This window comes from Melopsittacus undulatus, chromosome 5 (assembly GCF_012275295.1).
Source record: "Melopsittacus undulatus isolate bMelUnd1 chromosome 5, bMelUnd1.mat.Z, whole genome shotgun sequence".
In the NCBI taxonomy this organism is placed as follows: Eukaryota; Metazoa; Chordata; class Aves; order Psittaciformes; family Psittaculidae; genus Melopsittacus; species Melopsittacus undulatus.
The window spans coordinates 60,924,082-60,940,308 of NC_047531.1; the positions used below are offsets into that span (position 1 = coordinate 60,924,082).

At 39.9% G+C, this 16,227-nt stretch overlaps 1 protein-coding gene across 1 annotated transcript in view; it reads right to left on the reverse strand.

Annotated features, from left to right (window-relative positions):
* PLXNC1 (plexin C1) overlaps nt 1–16,227 on the reverse strand; it is a 72,262-nt gene that overhangs the window by 21,212 nt on the left and 34,823 nt on the right. The window contains exons 12-21 of the mRNA XM_031043726.2: nt 15,842–15,929; nt 14,728–14,934; nt 14,423–14,614; nt 10,884–10,983; nt 9,829–9,930; nt 9,346–9,449; nt 5,498–5,539; nt 4,879–5,003; nt 4,124–4,322; nt 2,632–2,778 (exon numbers count right to left, since the gene is read on the reverse strand). Coding sequence (XP_030899586.2) covers nt 2,632–2,778; nt 4,124–4,322; nt 4,879–5,003; nt 5,498–5,539; nt 9,346–9,449; nt 9,829–9,930; nt 10,884–10,983; nt 14,423–14,614; nt 14,728–14,934; nt 15,842–15,929 — 1,306 coding nt within the window. The remainder of the gene's footprint in view (nt 1–2,631; nt 2,779–4,123; nt 4,323–4,878; nt 5,004–5,497; nt 5,540–9,345; nt 9,450–9,828; nt 9,931–10,883; nt 10,984–14,422; nt 14,615–14,727; nt 14,935–15,841; nt 15,930–16,227) is intronic.

Sequence of the window (16,227 nt, forward strand, 5' to 3'; positions counted from 1 at the left end):
CCAAATCCTGAAAGGACAATTTGCATGCAGAATGCCTGCAACCTTGCTCGTGCCCTGCCACTGATTTCAGTGTTGAACTCCTAGCAAACGCATCCCTGTATCTTCAAGTGCCAACATAGCTTAATAATCTGGACATCGAATGTCTGCAAATATGTTTCAGTATCTTTTCATCCCTCTCATTTTGACTGTTCGGCTGTTTTTATACTTTGCTCTGGACAAGTAGGTTTTAATGTACTGCTTCGTGGGTCTGTGGAAAAGAGCAAAATAAAATACCAGCAAAATACTACAAGACTCAGAATGCAACTGCAGTGAGAAAACGTGCAAATGCATTTGAAAACTCTGCTCTGGGTTTATTCCATTTAGAAAATCCTTCAGGTGGAAATTTTCTTCCAAAGAAAGGAGGAAATACTTGGCTCCCTCTCTGTACACTCACGGGTCCTTCATGTCGTTGCAGTGCACGTGTAATGGTTAGTGAGAGAAGAAAAGCTGACTCCTTTCACTTTAGCATCCTGTTAAAAGCTATTCTTGAAGAGAAAATGTGCATAGCTGGCCTGCTTCCCCATCCCAGAAAGCCTTGCCGTTCCACTTAAGTCTCTATCACAGCACAGTTTTAGTTTCCAGCGTAAATCTTATACAAAACACCAAACAAAACCGTTTATCTTTCCAAACAGAAATAGAGTCCTTGGGCTCCATCTCTGTAATTTTACTGAAGGATCCTCCCTCCTTTTCTGATGGTGGGGTGGTGACCTTAGTGAGGAAAGCCGATTTATTAACCCTGTAACAGTATCATAATCTCCTGTTTAAAAAGCTGGGATACAAAGGCAGTGAACAACATCTGAGAAAGGCTATCTGATCTCTCACTTATTCATCCATCTACAAACAAACTTCCCCACTTACAGAGTCCTTCAGACCACTTCCCCTGTTTCCCCTTCACTGCAGGCTGCCCACAAGACCCTATCAGTGACTGCATGCATAGAAATAACACTAGAAAAAAGTATTTATGGCAGTGTTCAGCAGTTTCAGAGTCAGACATCCCCCTACAATTCCCTCAACTTGAATCTGTGCTATAAATAAAAAGTCAATCAATTCCACACAACCAGATGTTCCAGCATAGTCTACTAGTAACAGGCGTATTGAGCTTACTTGCAATTGTTGCTTTGCATAAGTACTGGTTTTGTATCCTATGGATATATATAGCATATACTTAAATTTACCCTGGATTCCAAATTCATGCCAGAATGCAGTGCACAAGCAAGGAAACCAAAATACGGTATTATGCCTTTAATTTTTAGTCACAAACTTCTTTTCCAAATACACACTGTGGTAACTTAGCTTGAAGCGCCTTCATATGAAACTTCCAATAACAGCTTTGTAAATTACTACAAGAAGATTTGACCATAAATCAGTCCATCCAAGAGCTTTCAGCAGAAAATGTTTCACAGAAAGGTTGTGATTTCAGTGAGCTTCCTACATGACACAGTGAGCCAAGCCCAAGGGATTGCTGACCAGCCAACATTTCCAGGGTCACGCAGTCTATTGACGTATGTGTGGTATCTTAGGATCCTCAAGTTCTTCCCACAAAACAAGAAGATGGGCAGACCTAGAAGCTCCAGCACTACCTGAAGCTCAGGACATGGGTTCTGAAAAGGACTGAATTTTCTTCCAAAGCCACCAGCACTTGCAGTGTCCCTACCATTGCAGTTGCTGCTCCCAAGCTCTGAAGCCCACTGTTCAGTCTCACTTCCCATACTCCTACGTACGTCTTTTAACTCTGACAGGAAGCCAGGAGTTAAGAAGCAAGGAAGCCATGGAAATGACTGGAGATGCAGATTTTTAAGTTCTCAGACTCAAAATCAGTTGGAAATTCTGGGGAAAAAGTACTCTGGTTATTCTGAAAACCTTTTTCAGACCTTCTACTAGAAAGTCACAAATTTTACATGCTCTGAAGTACAATAACCCTTGCCGTCCCTTCTCTCCTCAGTGTCAGAATGACAAACAGTAAGGGAATTCCAGCTTTCAAAGAATTCTTGCTATAAGTGTAAAATAAGAAGCACTTTGTAGTTGCTTTGAGAAAGGCAAGAAATCTATGGTAAAGTTCAGAAACTCAGCCAGACTTCTCAGATCCCTTGTTTTTAACCAAGTGACTCAGTAAATTCACCACAGTGTAACCTTGCTAATTTGGAGCTAATAACATGGAAACCCACAGCAAATTATTGCTGTCTGAAGATTAGCCACAAGTAAATACAATAGAAAAACAAAACCTCTGCATTCCATTCTTTCATTCATTGGAAAAGTGTAATTTAGTTTAAATTTTAAGCAAACGTTTATATTTTTGTAGTACATTTTAAAATAAGAAGGAATTTTAATACCCTGAGACTTCATTAAACCTAACTTTTGGCAATTAAGGCATGCTGTGAAGTAAGGAGTGAGTGCTATTTGTGAAATGTATAGTGGTGAAATACCAGCTAGCTAAATACTGTTTCATTTTGAAACTTCATCAGCAATAGCAATTGTATTATCTGGGTACTTAACCATCACCTTAATGTTCAAGAGCCTTAATTTAGCTTCCCAGAAAAAGAGAAAACATTGTAGCTGTCCAGTTTTGGAGGGAACATAAACTGGCAAACATACCACTGTTTTGAATTCGGACACTTGCCACAGCAGCCAGTCTTCATTCAGGGTGTAGAGGGCTTTGCAAGTTATTGCGTCAACAGGTCCTTTGTTTATCCTCTGATTGAGGGTTGTCACTAGCAAATAGAATGGTTCACCAATTGTCTCCTAGGACATGGAGAAAAAGCAAGGAACATGTTTATTTTTGTAATCATTAAATGGGCACAGATAGCTAGAAAAAACTCAAGTGTAACAAATTATTTCCATTTAACTAAGTTGTTATCTTGCAATTAGAAAAGCAAATCCCTCTGAGCAGATTTATCCAGTTATTTGTTTAACCTCCATCCTTTGTTTTTCAGTGTGAAAGTCTCATGCAAATAGCAAGGGACAGCTGGAGTGTGTGGCAAGACAAGCTCGCAGCCCCTTGCTGTGCACAAGCACACTACAGACAAGCTGCTCCTACTCCACCTGGCAGACGCTTCCCAGTTCCACCAAAGAGTGGGTGGGGGGTGAGACGTGCATGTGTTCACATGCATACTTCAGCTGTTTCTTCCTTTTTCAGGCTGGTGAGAAAACAGGCTAACAACTAGCTTCCTTCTGAATTGGTGTCTCCTCTTGTTGTCCCTGGAAAAAAAAGCCTTGGGAACTGTAGGGGGACATTCACTGGTCTTTCAGGGAAAGAGGGCTTCCCTCTCCAGACTCAAGCCCAGGCTTCAGGAAAGCACCTGAGAAAAGATTGATCTGTTTCCATGTGACACCATTCCCACAGTCTGGCTACTAGCACATCTCTGTAAAGATGACTAGTGTACCAAAACCAGATCTCTGACAGTTCCTTGGCTCTCTTCTGGGGTTACAGAAAACTGGTGCAAAGCTGCTGAGCCTCAACAATTCTGCTGCTGTATTAATGCAAGGACTGATCTGAGTGATACCAACAGTGCAATGCCGTCACTCTGGTAAGAGAGACAGGAAGCATAACTAAGCACTGAAACCAAGAACGAAGTGCTACCAAGTGGACAAAATAAACAAATGGTAAAATTAAAAAAAAATAAAAGCTTAGTCAGTTCTTGAAATTTGCAGTGCTGTTCGGAGGTTAAAAGTTTGGAAAGAAGCTTAGTTTTCCAAAAGATGGTGTTCCTAATATGTCCATTATTTGGTAGCTTTCCAACGGCTTGCGTAGAAAGGTACAGCTGCATTTTCATGAGCGTCTCAGACTTTTAGTATGATTGCTATAGATCTCATGGAGTTGAAATAATGTCTGGCACGAGTAAAGAATATGCTAGAATTGCAAAATTACCCAAATCTCAGCCAAAGAAAAGATACTCTCAGTGCTTACAGACAACCTCTTTCCCTACACCCCACTGATGACAGCTAAGTCACCTAAACTAGAAAAGCACATATTAGTAATGTTAAATGTTAGATCAAGTGCTTTAAACCATTCCCTCTAATAATTCCTGTGGAAGAAATCAGTTAATATTCTTTGTACATCTTGCATGGTGAAAAGATGTACACATACCCGGAGAAATCCTGAAAGGCAGACAGACATCCAGTTTGTCAGGAGTTTTTCTACCACAGATTCCGTTCTTCTGAGCAAGAGCTTAGGCTGCACATTGCTTGATTGCTCCATCAAGTCCTTTGTCAACACTTCCAAAATATGGGTTAGATAAACTAGCTTAGTCTGCAGTGCAATGGTCAAGAAGGATGCAAACAAGCACCTGTGACAAAAAAGAAAAGGAGAAAAAGAGAATGCTGTAATACTGGAATTTCTCTTCCAAGTCAACTTGAATAAACAACACACACTTTAATGCAGCTCATATCCTAAGTTTCCTTCTCAGGCACAGAAACTGTCCACTGATCTCTACAAAAATATAAAAAATGCAAGTCCATCTGCTCTTGTGATTATTTTTCAAACACAATTTGTGTCTCTAAATGTAATTCTGCTGAACAACACCTGCTTCAGCGACAGAACATTTCTAAACTGTACAACTGTTGATCTAACTGCAGGAAGTGTTTACAGTTTTGAAGTGAGCTTTCCTGCTCCTTTGCCTTTTTGTTTACATGTACAAACATTCTGATTTCTCTTTAATAGCTTGTTTTAATGGCAATGTTTTTTCTTCCTCAGTGTGTGCAGATGGAGAAGATGGAAAAATGCTCTGGAGTAATGCAAGCTTGCTTTTCAAGAAGTCGAAATTACATTTGTGAGCTACAATCCATGTTGTTTTTTCCTGCTAATTCTTTGTCTTGAAGATGATAAGCATAATCATACTATACCTGTCTTTCACAGAGAAATTTTTCTGCTTTTCAAGGGTGTGAATGAGAGTAACAAGAAAGTTCTTGTTACAAATTAAAGCATGCAACATGTTGAAGCTTTCATCCTTGCTCGTTTGGTCTCTGCTCTGGAATAGTTAAACAAAAATAAGCAAACTGTAGTTTGGCTATGATGGATTCTTCATGCTCAGAAAAATGGTAAGCAACATATGGGGTAAGATCCTGGCCTCATTCAAAGTAGTGGGAATTCTTCATTTATTTCATAGGTCTCAGGATTTTACAGAATATGCATTTGGGTTTGTGTACAACACAGAGTACACACATGCAGAGCATACAGCTTCTGTCATGCATACAAAGTAACAACAATAGGTAAGTTTGCCTGTCATTTCCCATGACTAAATTATGTTTATTTTATTTAAATAAGTCACAGTACACATTGGGTAACAGCAACTTAGGCATCAATTTCTTTTTACATATAAAACCATGTAACCCTCCTCACGGGGAAAAGGGAACATACTGAAGATGCAATCATCTGATGTGTGCTCGGACAACACTGAGATAAAAGGACACAATCACTCTTGAAAAAATACTTATTAAGGCATAACACACTACATCAACTTACCTGTGGCATGTCTTCACTGAAGATGGATGCAAAGCCTCCTGACTAAAATATAAGACAGGTTATATTTATCATTCTTATGTATACCAGAAGTTTCTAACACATGAACATGTTAAACACGCCCAGCACGTTCCTGATGGTGTACAACTTGAAACAGGACAATGGAAATGCTGGCTTCTAACGTGGCTTCACTGTAACAATTCTACACAATAACTTCTGCAAAGGTGCTGCCAAAGTTCACTGAAAAGTGAACTCTCAAAGGTAACCTTCAGTGTTACTTTGTGTGCTACTCCATGCTGCTGAGCTGCACTAGCAGAGCAGTCAACTGCCGCTCTGCAGGAAAAGCTGTTTATTACCCTTGTCTACAAACATGCTGGTGTGCAAGGGGTACTGCAGGCTGCTTCCTTCTTGGATGGCAGTGATAGCCTTTGGTATATGTGGTTTCTGCAACAGAGTGACACTTCAGTTCATCTGCCTCCATTCATTTCAAGCCACTTCATGAATGTTCACTAATGAACTCCCCAGGAGGGCCACACTGTCAGTCTCTGGAGAGGCACAGGTGCCACCACATATCCAGTCCTAATGACAGCTCTCACGAAAAAGGAAGCACCCAGTTCTCAAATACCTTGTCAATGACTCTTGTCTGACTCTTAGAGCCTGTAAGGTCCCAGCCCAGCTGTATGTTCCCAAAGCAGCACCCTTGAGAAACAAATCCACACTAGTAATATTTAATGTCATCTGCTTTATCTGTGGTGCTGGGAGCCCCAAGCTTCCTTACAGGATCATGGAATCACAGAATAGTTTGGGTTGGAAGACATTCAAAGATGATCTAGTTCAACCCCACTGTCACAGGCAGGGACACCTTCCACAGGTTGCTCAAAGTTCTGTCCAACCTGGCCTTGAACACTGCCAGGGATGGAGCAGCCACAACTTCTCTGGTTAACCTGTTCCAATATACCTCCTGCAACCATCCTCACTGAAAATAACTTCTTCCTTATGACCAATCTATATCTGTCTTCTTTCAGTTAAAACACATTGCCCCTCATCCTGTCACTACAGGCCCTGGTAAAAAGTCTGCCTCTATCTTTATTATGGGTCTTCTTTATACTGAAAGGCTGCAATAAGTTCTGTCCAAGCCTTCTCCAGGCTGAACAACCCCAACTCACTCAGCCTGTCTTCACAGAAGAGGTGTCCCAACTCTCTGACCATCCTCTGGACCCTCTCCAACAGGTCCATGTCTTCCTTGTGCTGGGGACCCCAGGGCTGAACACAGTACTTCAGGTGGAGTCTCACAAGAGCAGAGGGAGAGAATCACCTCCCTTGACCTGCTGGCCAGGTTTCTTTTTATGTAGTCTGAGGAATGAATGGCTTTCTGGGCTGCAAGCACACAGTCTTGGCTCGCATCTAGTTTTTCATCTACAGATCTGAATTTTCATCCCTCCATTTCCTCATGCCTCCTGTTCTCTTCTCCCCCACTCCTCTTCCTCCACTGGCTATTCCCATTTTTCCAGAACTTCTTCAGTGCCCCTAAACAACCTATCAATAAAACATACACACACAGAGTGAAACAACCAGAACCACATTAAAGGTTAAAAATGCTTGTGAAAAGGGAACAAGCATGGTAGCATTAAAGCAAGCAATGTAGGAACTTGAGGGAAAACAGAAATAATAATCAAAATCTAACAAGTAAGCAAAAATTGGGCCAAACAAAAGGAATGTTTTAAGAATAGATGTAATATCCATTTAACACCTACGAGCATTAAGCACAAAATAAAAGCTATCAAGTCAGATCAAATATAGAAAATGAAAGCAGCACGAAGAAATTAAAAATAAAGATGGGGTTCATCACTCTTAATTTTAAATATTTGACTCCCTCTTTAAGCAACTCATCCCATCCTGAGCCAAATGTCTCAGGCAAGTGGGTTGAACCACTTTCTTGAAGATGGTCTATGAAAACCTTTGATGCCTGTGTTTAAACAGCTTGGATTAGATGAAAAAAAGCCCATCAAACACACTGGAAGGCAAAAGGAGTACAATATGGACATCATGCAAACACATGGGTTAGTGAGCAAACTGGTGGTTTGTCTCTTTGATCCTTATGTCAACCCATTTCACACTTGGCTGCAATCTATCACCCCATTGCCTTTTTCGTTCACCTGTAATATTAGTTTGGTAGAGCACTCCTACCACATTCATGCAGCACAAGGCATGTTTGAACACTCCTGCAATCTAAATGATAAGTACTTAGCAGAAAAAATTGGTACAGAATATGTTAAAAAAACTTGCCTGACATTGCATGTCTATAGAGAGCTAATAGTGGCAAGTTTACCCTCATGGTATCAGTATTTCAAACTGAGACAAAAATGTAATGGGAATAATTTCCAGGATACACAGTGGTATGACAAGTGCCAAGGCAAATCAGGAACCTTTCCCTTTCTGACCTCACATAATACAACATGGTGGCAGACTTTGTGCCTTTTTTTCTTTGCATAAAGCAAATCACTTCCACTCAGACAACTTCTACAGATTGTTCCTGTTTTGACAGGGGACTATCACTATGAAAAGATGTGTTCCTAAAAGTAAACCCACTATTTAAATGCAAATATGCCTGGCAACAAAACAAACTGAAGGAGAAGAGATGCAGAAAATCAGGTTTCCTTGGTCCACTTTCTTCAAACCTCCTAGTGACCCCATACAAATTAAACTGGGGGCATCACAGCAAGACCAGAAGAGATATTCCCCATTTCCTTTGGTGGGAGAACTGGAACCAAAGTGTACAAAGATTATGCATATATTAATTGTTAAATATTATTCTGCCTTTGTATCCGGTATTTGGTGTTGTACAAAAAAAAAGTCCTGATTCTGCACTATCATGTCTTTATTACAATGAGCTTTTAGTGGGATTACACATGGTGATAAAGGGAAGCAGTGTTTAGACAAGATTGTAGGACTGGGCAGTGATAAGTAACACATGAAGGCCAGTAGATAATTCACATAGGTACAACCTATACCCTACAACACTACAACACTAAGCAAGGATTTCTACTCACTGGTGTTCGTTACACAGCAAAATATCACCAGTTGAGATCACAGCTTCTGACAATTAGCAAATGCCAGTAAGCACTGGTTAACATAATGAAGTAATTTTGAAAGCTGTGGACATGCACTTATCAGCACTGTGTCACATGTGCAAAAAAAAAAAAAAGCAAGAAAAGTAAAACATTTAGAGAACTGTATCTTCAATCTTCTGACACAGAGGCACAAACTGCTCTGACAAACAAAGAAAATATCCACCTCTAAAATGGGCAGCACTTAAGTACTTATGTCATTTTTAAGCATTTGACCTGCACTCCTTTGAATCAAGGTCTCACCATTTCTGTCAGCAGGTTGGAATAGAAAGTCAGCACAACCTTACAGCCACTTCTTCATCCCACAAGTCTAATTAGGAAGTGTCGTAATGTTCGCTAGCATGTTAGCTAGCTTGTTACTCTAATTAGCTACAGCATGGAAAATGAAAGCATGAGAACAGAAAAAGCAATGGATAAATTATACCTTAGTTAGGGTGGCCTGAAAGGCAAGCAGCTTAGTGAGGCTGGGCAAAAAAGAAATGGATGCACACACAACCCTTGAAAATTCAACAGCGGTGCTTTATCTACAGCATTTAAGGCTTGGTTAAGTATCGAGACGTACAGTCTGAAAGTGTTCTTTGGTAATTCTTGGTTCAAGAAACGTTTCTTGTGAAAATGATGTATGATTACTGTGTAGTATTTACTTCAATTATTTGACCCTAACCTTCCTAGCTTTTTCATTATTAGGTAGAGCTGACAACTGAAACACTTGTAAATATTTACCTCTGGAAAGAAAGTTCTAAGAGCAAAGTGTTTGTAGTCGAGGAATGGAACAGTTCCAAAGCTATCCACCACATCTAATTCGTCCATCTGCAGTTCAGCAAATCCTGAAAAAGCACCCCCCACCACTGACAGTTAGCTTAGTTGACATGAAATCATCTTCCCAATTATAACTTGACCCCAGTAGATGTTCCTTAAAAAGTAAGTTCTCAGGGAAGAAGGGATGTTTTTCTAGCTGAAGCTCTTATGAGTGGGAAAGTACCAATTTTTTTCCCCCACTTTTGTTGAAGGAAATATTACATGCAATCCTATTAGCTCAGTGCTATCTGCTACTGCAGTGCACACCAACATTAAAGAGGAACTCTGATACATGATAAAAATATTCTATCAGCTATAATATTAAAATATTTTAAAATGTGAGCTTCTTGACAGTTTCAGTTGAGAAATTACACTGCACTTAAGCTCTATAAAGCCCTTCAGACCTACCCTCACGTATTTCCTTCCGAATCTCATATTCCAGCAGTTCCAGTTGCTGACTCTGTTTACGAGTTAACTCTTTGGATTTGTATCTAGTAACTATGAATGCCGCTAAAAAGGAATCAAAACCAGATTCTGAGTACAGACATTGCAAAACAGACAAGCTCTATAAAAGATGAGTTTTAGTATTATTTTAAGAAACAGAAAGTTTAACATATACTTGCATTCTCCAGGAGGATCAGTTTCTATTGTTGTCTGTGAGCAAGTACACATGAGCTCTGGTTATCTGGATCTAAACCCTAATGTTTAACAAAAAACATTTCTTCGAACATCTTAGAATTGTCAATCCAGCTTTGTTTGAAAGTACAGTACACCCTGCTATGTATACAACCTGTACAGTGAGACACAGACTCTTCCACTTCTACTACTAGCAACCTGAAGCAGAAATGGTTAACTTCTCTAAAGCTTATTTTGAGAGAATAAAGGCATGAGATACAGCTCCTGTAAAGGTAATGCACTTTTTAAAAAGGACACCCCCCAAAAAAAAAAAAAACACACAAAAACAAACCTGAAATTAACAAACCCAAAAAACCAACCCCTTAACTTACTACAAAAATGGAAATTTATCAAATATATAGCTGGGTCAAAACATTCAGAAATAAAGAGTGACAGAAAGAGGAGGGGATAACTATTTACCTCCATCAATTTAGTAATGACACACAAATTCACAAATAACCCAAGTGAGACTGAGCAGAAGCAGCACTAACACTGCCTGAGGATAACTCATTTGTTAGGGAACACCTGCCTCGGGGACAGGAGGAGTGCCCAGCTCGGACAGCTGGAATATCTTGTTAGGACACAAGGATGTCAATCCTATGGCTTGCCTGTAGTATGACAAGACAGAATTCATCACCAGACCAGAGTTAACTTTGTCCAACTTATGTGGAACAGGGGAAAACCACCAGACTGTTTGTGACAAATGTGTGCATGTATGTATATGTCTTTATGTGCCACGATTATAGCCTTCAGCAAGTAAGAACCTGAAAACACATTATTGTACTTACCTATAATGACACCCACTACAATAGGTAGCAAAATCAGAACATACAAATATACATGTGATGATGTTGGCTTGACTTCATGCTCAAAATTTCCTAATTTGACCTGAAGAAAAATAATGGCTGTATTAATAGAGAACAGGTATTACATCAGTGCTTAAAATGACATTTAATGTATAAAAAGAATTAAATGTATTTGAGGCACATGAAGGACCATGGCTCTGCAGAGTTCTGTGAAGGCAGCAGCAATGTGGAAAAAATGTATGTGAACCAACACAAATTTAACTGTTACTGTATTGGATGCTTAAACAAGACAACAGATCAGTGACAAGGAGGACCTCCAGATCAAACAGTTTTAATGCAGCACCAAATTTTGCCATTGCTTCACTGCAAACTAGCACATCCAAATGAACAGCAAGATTTGGCCTCCAGCTGGCCCAGGGGTTCATGCACTCCAGAACTGTTGGTAAACGTTCTGGCACTTTGAGGCAAGGAAGGCACATGTTGATAGTAAAAAATATTCCTTTGCACTCACAATGGTACTTTGCTGAGCAGAAAAGTAAGGTAAGAATCATGCAAATAATGAGGGAAATCAAATTTTTGGTACATGTCTGTCCCACATCCCTCTTGTCTATTTCTTTGCAGAAGTTTCAACCTCCTTGTGTAGGATGTAGGGCATTCCTGAAGGTCCACTTAAGAACAAACACAATGTACAATACATGTACAACTTTCCCCAACAGCCACTGGGTTTGTCAAAGGCAGGACAGGCATTAGTTCTTACAAATATACAAAAGGGCTGAGGTCTGCCAGATGCCAAACTGACTCATTCACCACTGATAACTACAGCAGAAGAAATTTCACAAAGGAGGATATGAAAGAGGACTGTGAAAGCACATAAATAAAGGGTAGCTAAGACTATAAACAGACTAGAGGTAAAAATACACTCTGATACAGAAAAATAATACCACCAAGTGCCAGGGATAGAAATGAGCCTGAGATAATTGAAAAGGAGAGCTGGGTTGAAATTATTTTGAGTTATAGAAGGGAAGGCAGAGATCTGGTGATTTCAATCACTGGTTTGTCACAGGAGGTGAGCAGCCTGGGCAGCTGGAAACTGCCAACTGGATAGTCACATTGCAGATACACAGACATGAGCAAGCAATGAAAGCCCTCAGGGCTGGAAGGGGCACAGCCTTCACATTTCTGGGGTTACAAAGAACAGAAGACAAAGCAGACCCATTTCCTCCATCAAATCTTTTTTCCTCATATATTTATATTTTTTCATGCTTCCTTTATATAAAGTACTTTTGGTCTGAACCTTCCTAGGATCCATTTGCCTTTTCTAAGGCTGAAACATTGGTAGCGTCATCGTGTGACTAATACACCTGCCTTTCTTCACTTGTCATGTCCAACCAAAGAATTCCTAAAGCAGAAACTTCTGTTTATCATCTCTGCTTACCGCAAACTGAGACAAAGCATTCATTTTCTGCTGATATTTGAATTATCTTTAATCTTCATCATAACTTTCCTATTCAAGTGGTCCCATATCTTTATTTTGCTTGTGAATTATGGACTAAATAAAGTGCATCTGAATTCATCCAGTTCTGACTCCCAAATTAATTTCATCCTTCCTGAATGACATTATGAACCCTCCTCTGGACTGGTAATAACTCTGAGCTTTGTCATCAGCAAATGTTATTAGCACATGCCTTATTTTTGTGCTTAAGTCACTAGTGATCCTAAATAATATCTATATGAAAAGCAACTTTACCCAGAGTCAGCTCCCCGCACATCACATCCAGGTTTTCTAATCCCTGCATTTTCATAATCACCACGTTAAGTAGTTTACTGAATGACTTCCAGGTACATGTGATTTACTGCTTTTTTTGTTGTTGAGGAAATCACTCATCTTATGAAATAAAGATATCTAGCATAATCTGCTTTTATTAAAAAGAAGTTGACAATTACCTATTTTCCATTTACCTCCAGGTCTTCCATGAGTCCCTCATTCAAAATACATTAAAAAGCTTTACCCAGAAACAGGATTAAATCAGCAAGCCCCCATTTGCCTAATTGTTTTTTTTTTTTCTTTTCAATACTGGTTTATATTTGCAGCTCTCCACTCATACACTGCCTCTTGACTGCAGTTTTATTTCATATCTTTCCTACTAAGCCTACAATACCATGTGCCAGTTTCTTCTCTGTCCTGTGATGGGAATGATTCTGTTACTGCTGTCTTGAGCCCCTTGATCTATCTGAATCTTTCTTCTGTCACAAGAACAGTATTTTCTTCTTTGATACTGCCATTCAGACTGATCATCCTGTCTTTGACACCACACTCAATATCCTCTTTCTTCCTGAAAACTGGCAAGACATACATTTATTCTCAGGCAATACCTATCTTTTATACTCAGCTTATCCTTTCCACAGACTGGCCCTACTTCTTCGATGATGATTTATTCATAAGATTGAAAAAAACACGTGATGATATATTGCTTTTACATTTTTCTTAATGTTGGAAAGAACCATTTTTAAGGTACCAGAAGTGAAATGTTACATTATAACTATTGCATTTGATTTGCCTTAGCAAAGTGGTGACCTTTCTATGACAGTCACTCCTATGAAGCTTGCAGGATGAGCAAGGCAATGTTAATATTTAAATACAACACCACTCTCAGAAAGGCTTTTCCATGCCATAACTGGCTCAGATAGCAGGATCCACAGATGGGGATCAGTTAGCAGTGATATGAAATTGAGAATAGGTTCGTTAATCTTTACTATGAGACATATGCCTTGAAGTCAATAGAGTTATTTCAGTTTTATACCACCATATACTGCAATAAGAGTCTGGCATAATTTTTCTCCCTCATAAATGGTGATGACTGCATTTTAAAAAATTCACATCTTCATCTTATTCATGGAGCAAGTATCTTAAGCTGCCATTTAGCTTTGACATCCATGATAATGTTCTGGGCCTGGCTTTGTGCCGTGCATTTAAAGCATTTTGTCCTTCCCACTGCACATTGAATTTCACCCCCTTCTTTATCCAGAAATGCCTTCTCTTCTGTCTCAGTGGTGATCCCTACGCACTGTTCAAGATCTTCATCTACTTCAGTACAAAAAAGTGAATGGGAGGGCACAATACTCCTCATGACCACACTGCAGCAACAGATTGCTTACAGAACTAAGATGAGGAGCTCTCCCGGAGCTAGTCATGCTGTGTTGGTGATGTCTGTGCTGCAGACAGAGGTGTAACAATCTACTGCTCTCCTGGAGCTCAGCAGCAGTGAGTTCAGTTTGGGTGGCACAGTTTACCTCTAACACCACAGCAATAATCAGACAGTAAACGAGTTCTACTGACACCTAAGCTAGGCAGGCATGCTTAGACATGCGGAAGATACTGTGCTACCAAGTACCCTGAGAGCAGAAAATGCATCCAGTTCCTCCCTCTATAAAGAACATTGAGAGCATTAATGCTACATTTTGCTACATTTGTATAAACATCTAAACACTCCTGAATTGCAACAAAAGGGAATTCTACTTACAAAAACTTTCACTGTGGAAAAGTCAATCTTGTCTGTTCCTTCCCTTTTGAATTTGCACAGTATGGTGCTACGGTCTGGCTTTTTGGTAATATTCTGGACACTGAACCATATCTTTTTGGTCTGTGCACCATTCACATATGACAGATAAACTTCTACCTCAGTCTTAGAAATATTTAAGTTGTCATTTTCTTTCTAGAGGGGAAAAAATTGAAGATAATCAACAGTCATTAAATACAGTAAGCAGTAAAATTATCCCAAACATCTATTTAAAATAAGGAATTGTAGTTCATTACTTTCAAACTTACATATATTTTCAATTCCAGATCAGGATCGAGCTCAGTGTGCAGCTGGTAGTTAATGAACACTGGGTCAGGGTGATAGTGTAATTTAACACATGGTATAAAGGTAGTTTCCACTTTTAACATCATATCGACAACTTTACCCTCTGTTGCATGGCTCAGGCTTGGCGTTAAGTAATGATATTCAGATTCATTTCCAGGACACCTAGAGACCTAGAAATGCAATAGCAAAGCTGTAATAGTTATTTAAGTACCCAACAGTGGGTACAATTACAAACAGAGGCACTCAAAACCATTTTAATGTCTTCTTGACTTCACACAGGTATCTGCTAAACCTCTTCTCTCCGATCAGGGCTGCATGCAGAGCACCTGAGAAAATTTCTGTCTTGAGCCTGTGTCTACCTTTAAGCACATTTAACACACACTCTGCACGCTGCTTTAAGGCTGATTGCACACTGCTAAGGCAGATAGTTCCTGCAGTGAGACAGGAATAGTGACAGTGATTTCTCCCTCCTTCCCCTCAATGCAGGTGACAAAAGAAGAGCAGGACAAGCTCTCTGGCACCCCTGGCATCCCCAGCTTAACTCCTGAGAGATGTGGGTTACTACAGTCACCCCCCTGTTCACTCCATGGGGTGGTGTTGCTGTTTTCTGGTGTCTGTGCTGCAAGCCCAGGAGTCAACAGGGTTCCCACCTCCTCAAAGCCTTGGAGAAAGGGTTTCATCCCAACAACAGCTCCAGTCTGTGGCCCCTTGCTGAGGCAGTGGCACCATGTGGGTTCTCAACACAAAGCCAGAGAGAACTAAGCCATACCCTCCCCTCCAACAGATCCATGTATGGAGGTTGGGGAGACTCAAAAAGGACAGATTTAGAACAAGTCTCTAAGGCACAGAAAAAAGGCTTAGGGAATGATGCAGCAGAGTAGCTTATGTGTATCCATGATCTTGTACTGAGAATGTGAGCAACTGTAATCCTACAAGTGTTTATATTTATTTCAGTAGGGTGACTGATATGTGCCTGCAAGAGTTTAAAAACTACTGAGATCCTCCTTAAATCTTAAGAACAAAACCTAATCTACCGAGAGGCCTGTATTTGGTATTATAGAGGAGATTAAGACTTACAGTGAGGTTTGATCTCTGGTCATCTGAAATAATCACACTGTCCACGACATTAAAATTTCTACCAATTGTAGTAATTTTACGACCACCACTGTAAAAAAACAAAGGGCAGGGGGAAGGGAGATTACCATTATCTGTTTTCCCACAGATAAGTCCTGCATTACAGCTTCAGCTGTGCATAAACTACTCTTGTACATTTTGCTTTGGTAGCAGCCAATACAATAAAGTCAAACTGCAGGACAAGATAATTAGAGCTATACAGAGTACTTTCATTCTTTCCTCATCATGTAATGGTAAATACTTTTGCTACCACAAAACCAAATGACATGTAATGAATACACATGCACACTCCTTTTCAGGGACTCTCCACCTTGTTTTCTATTCATGCA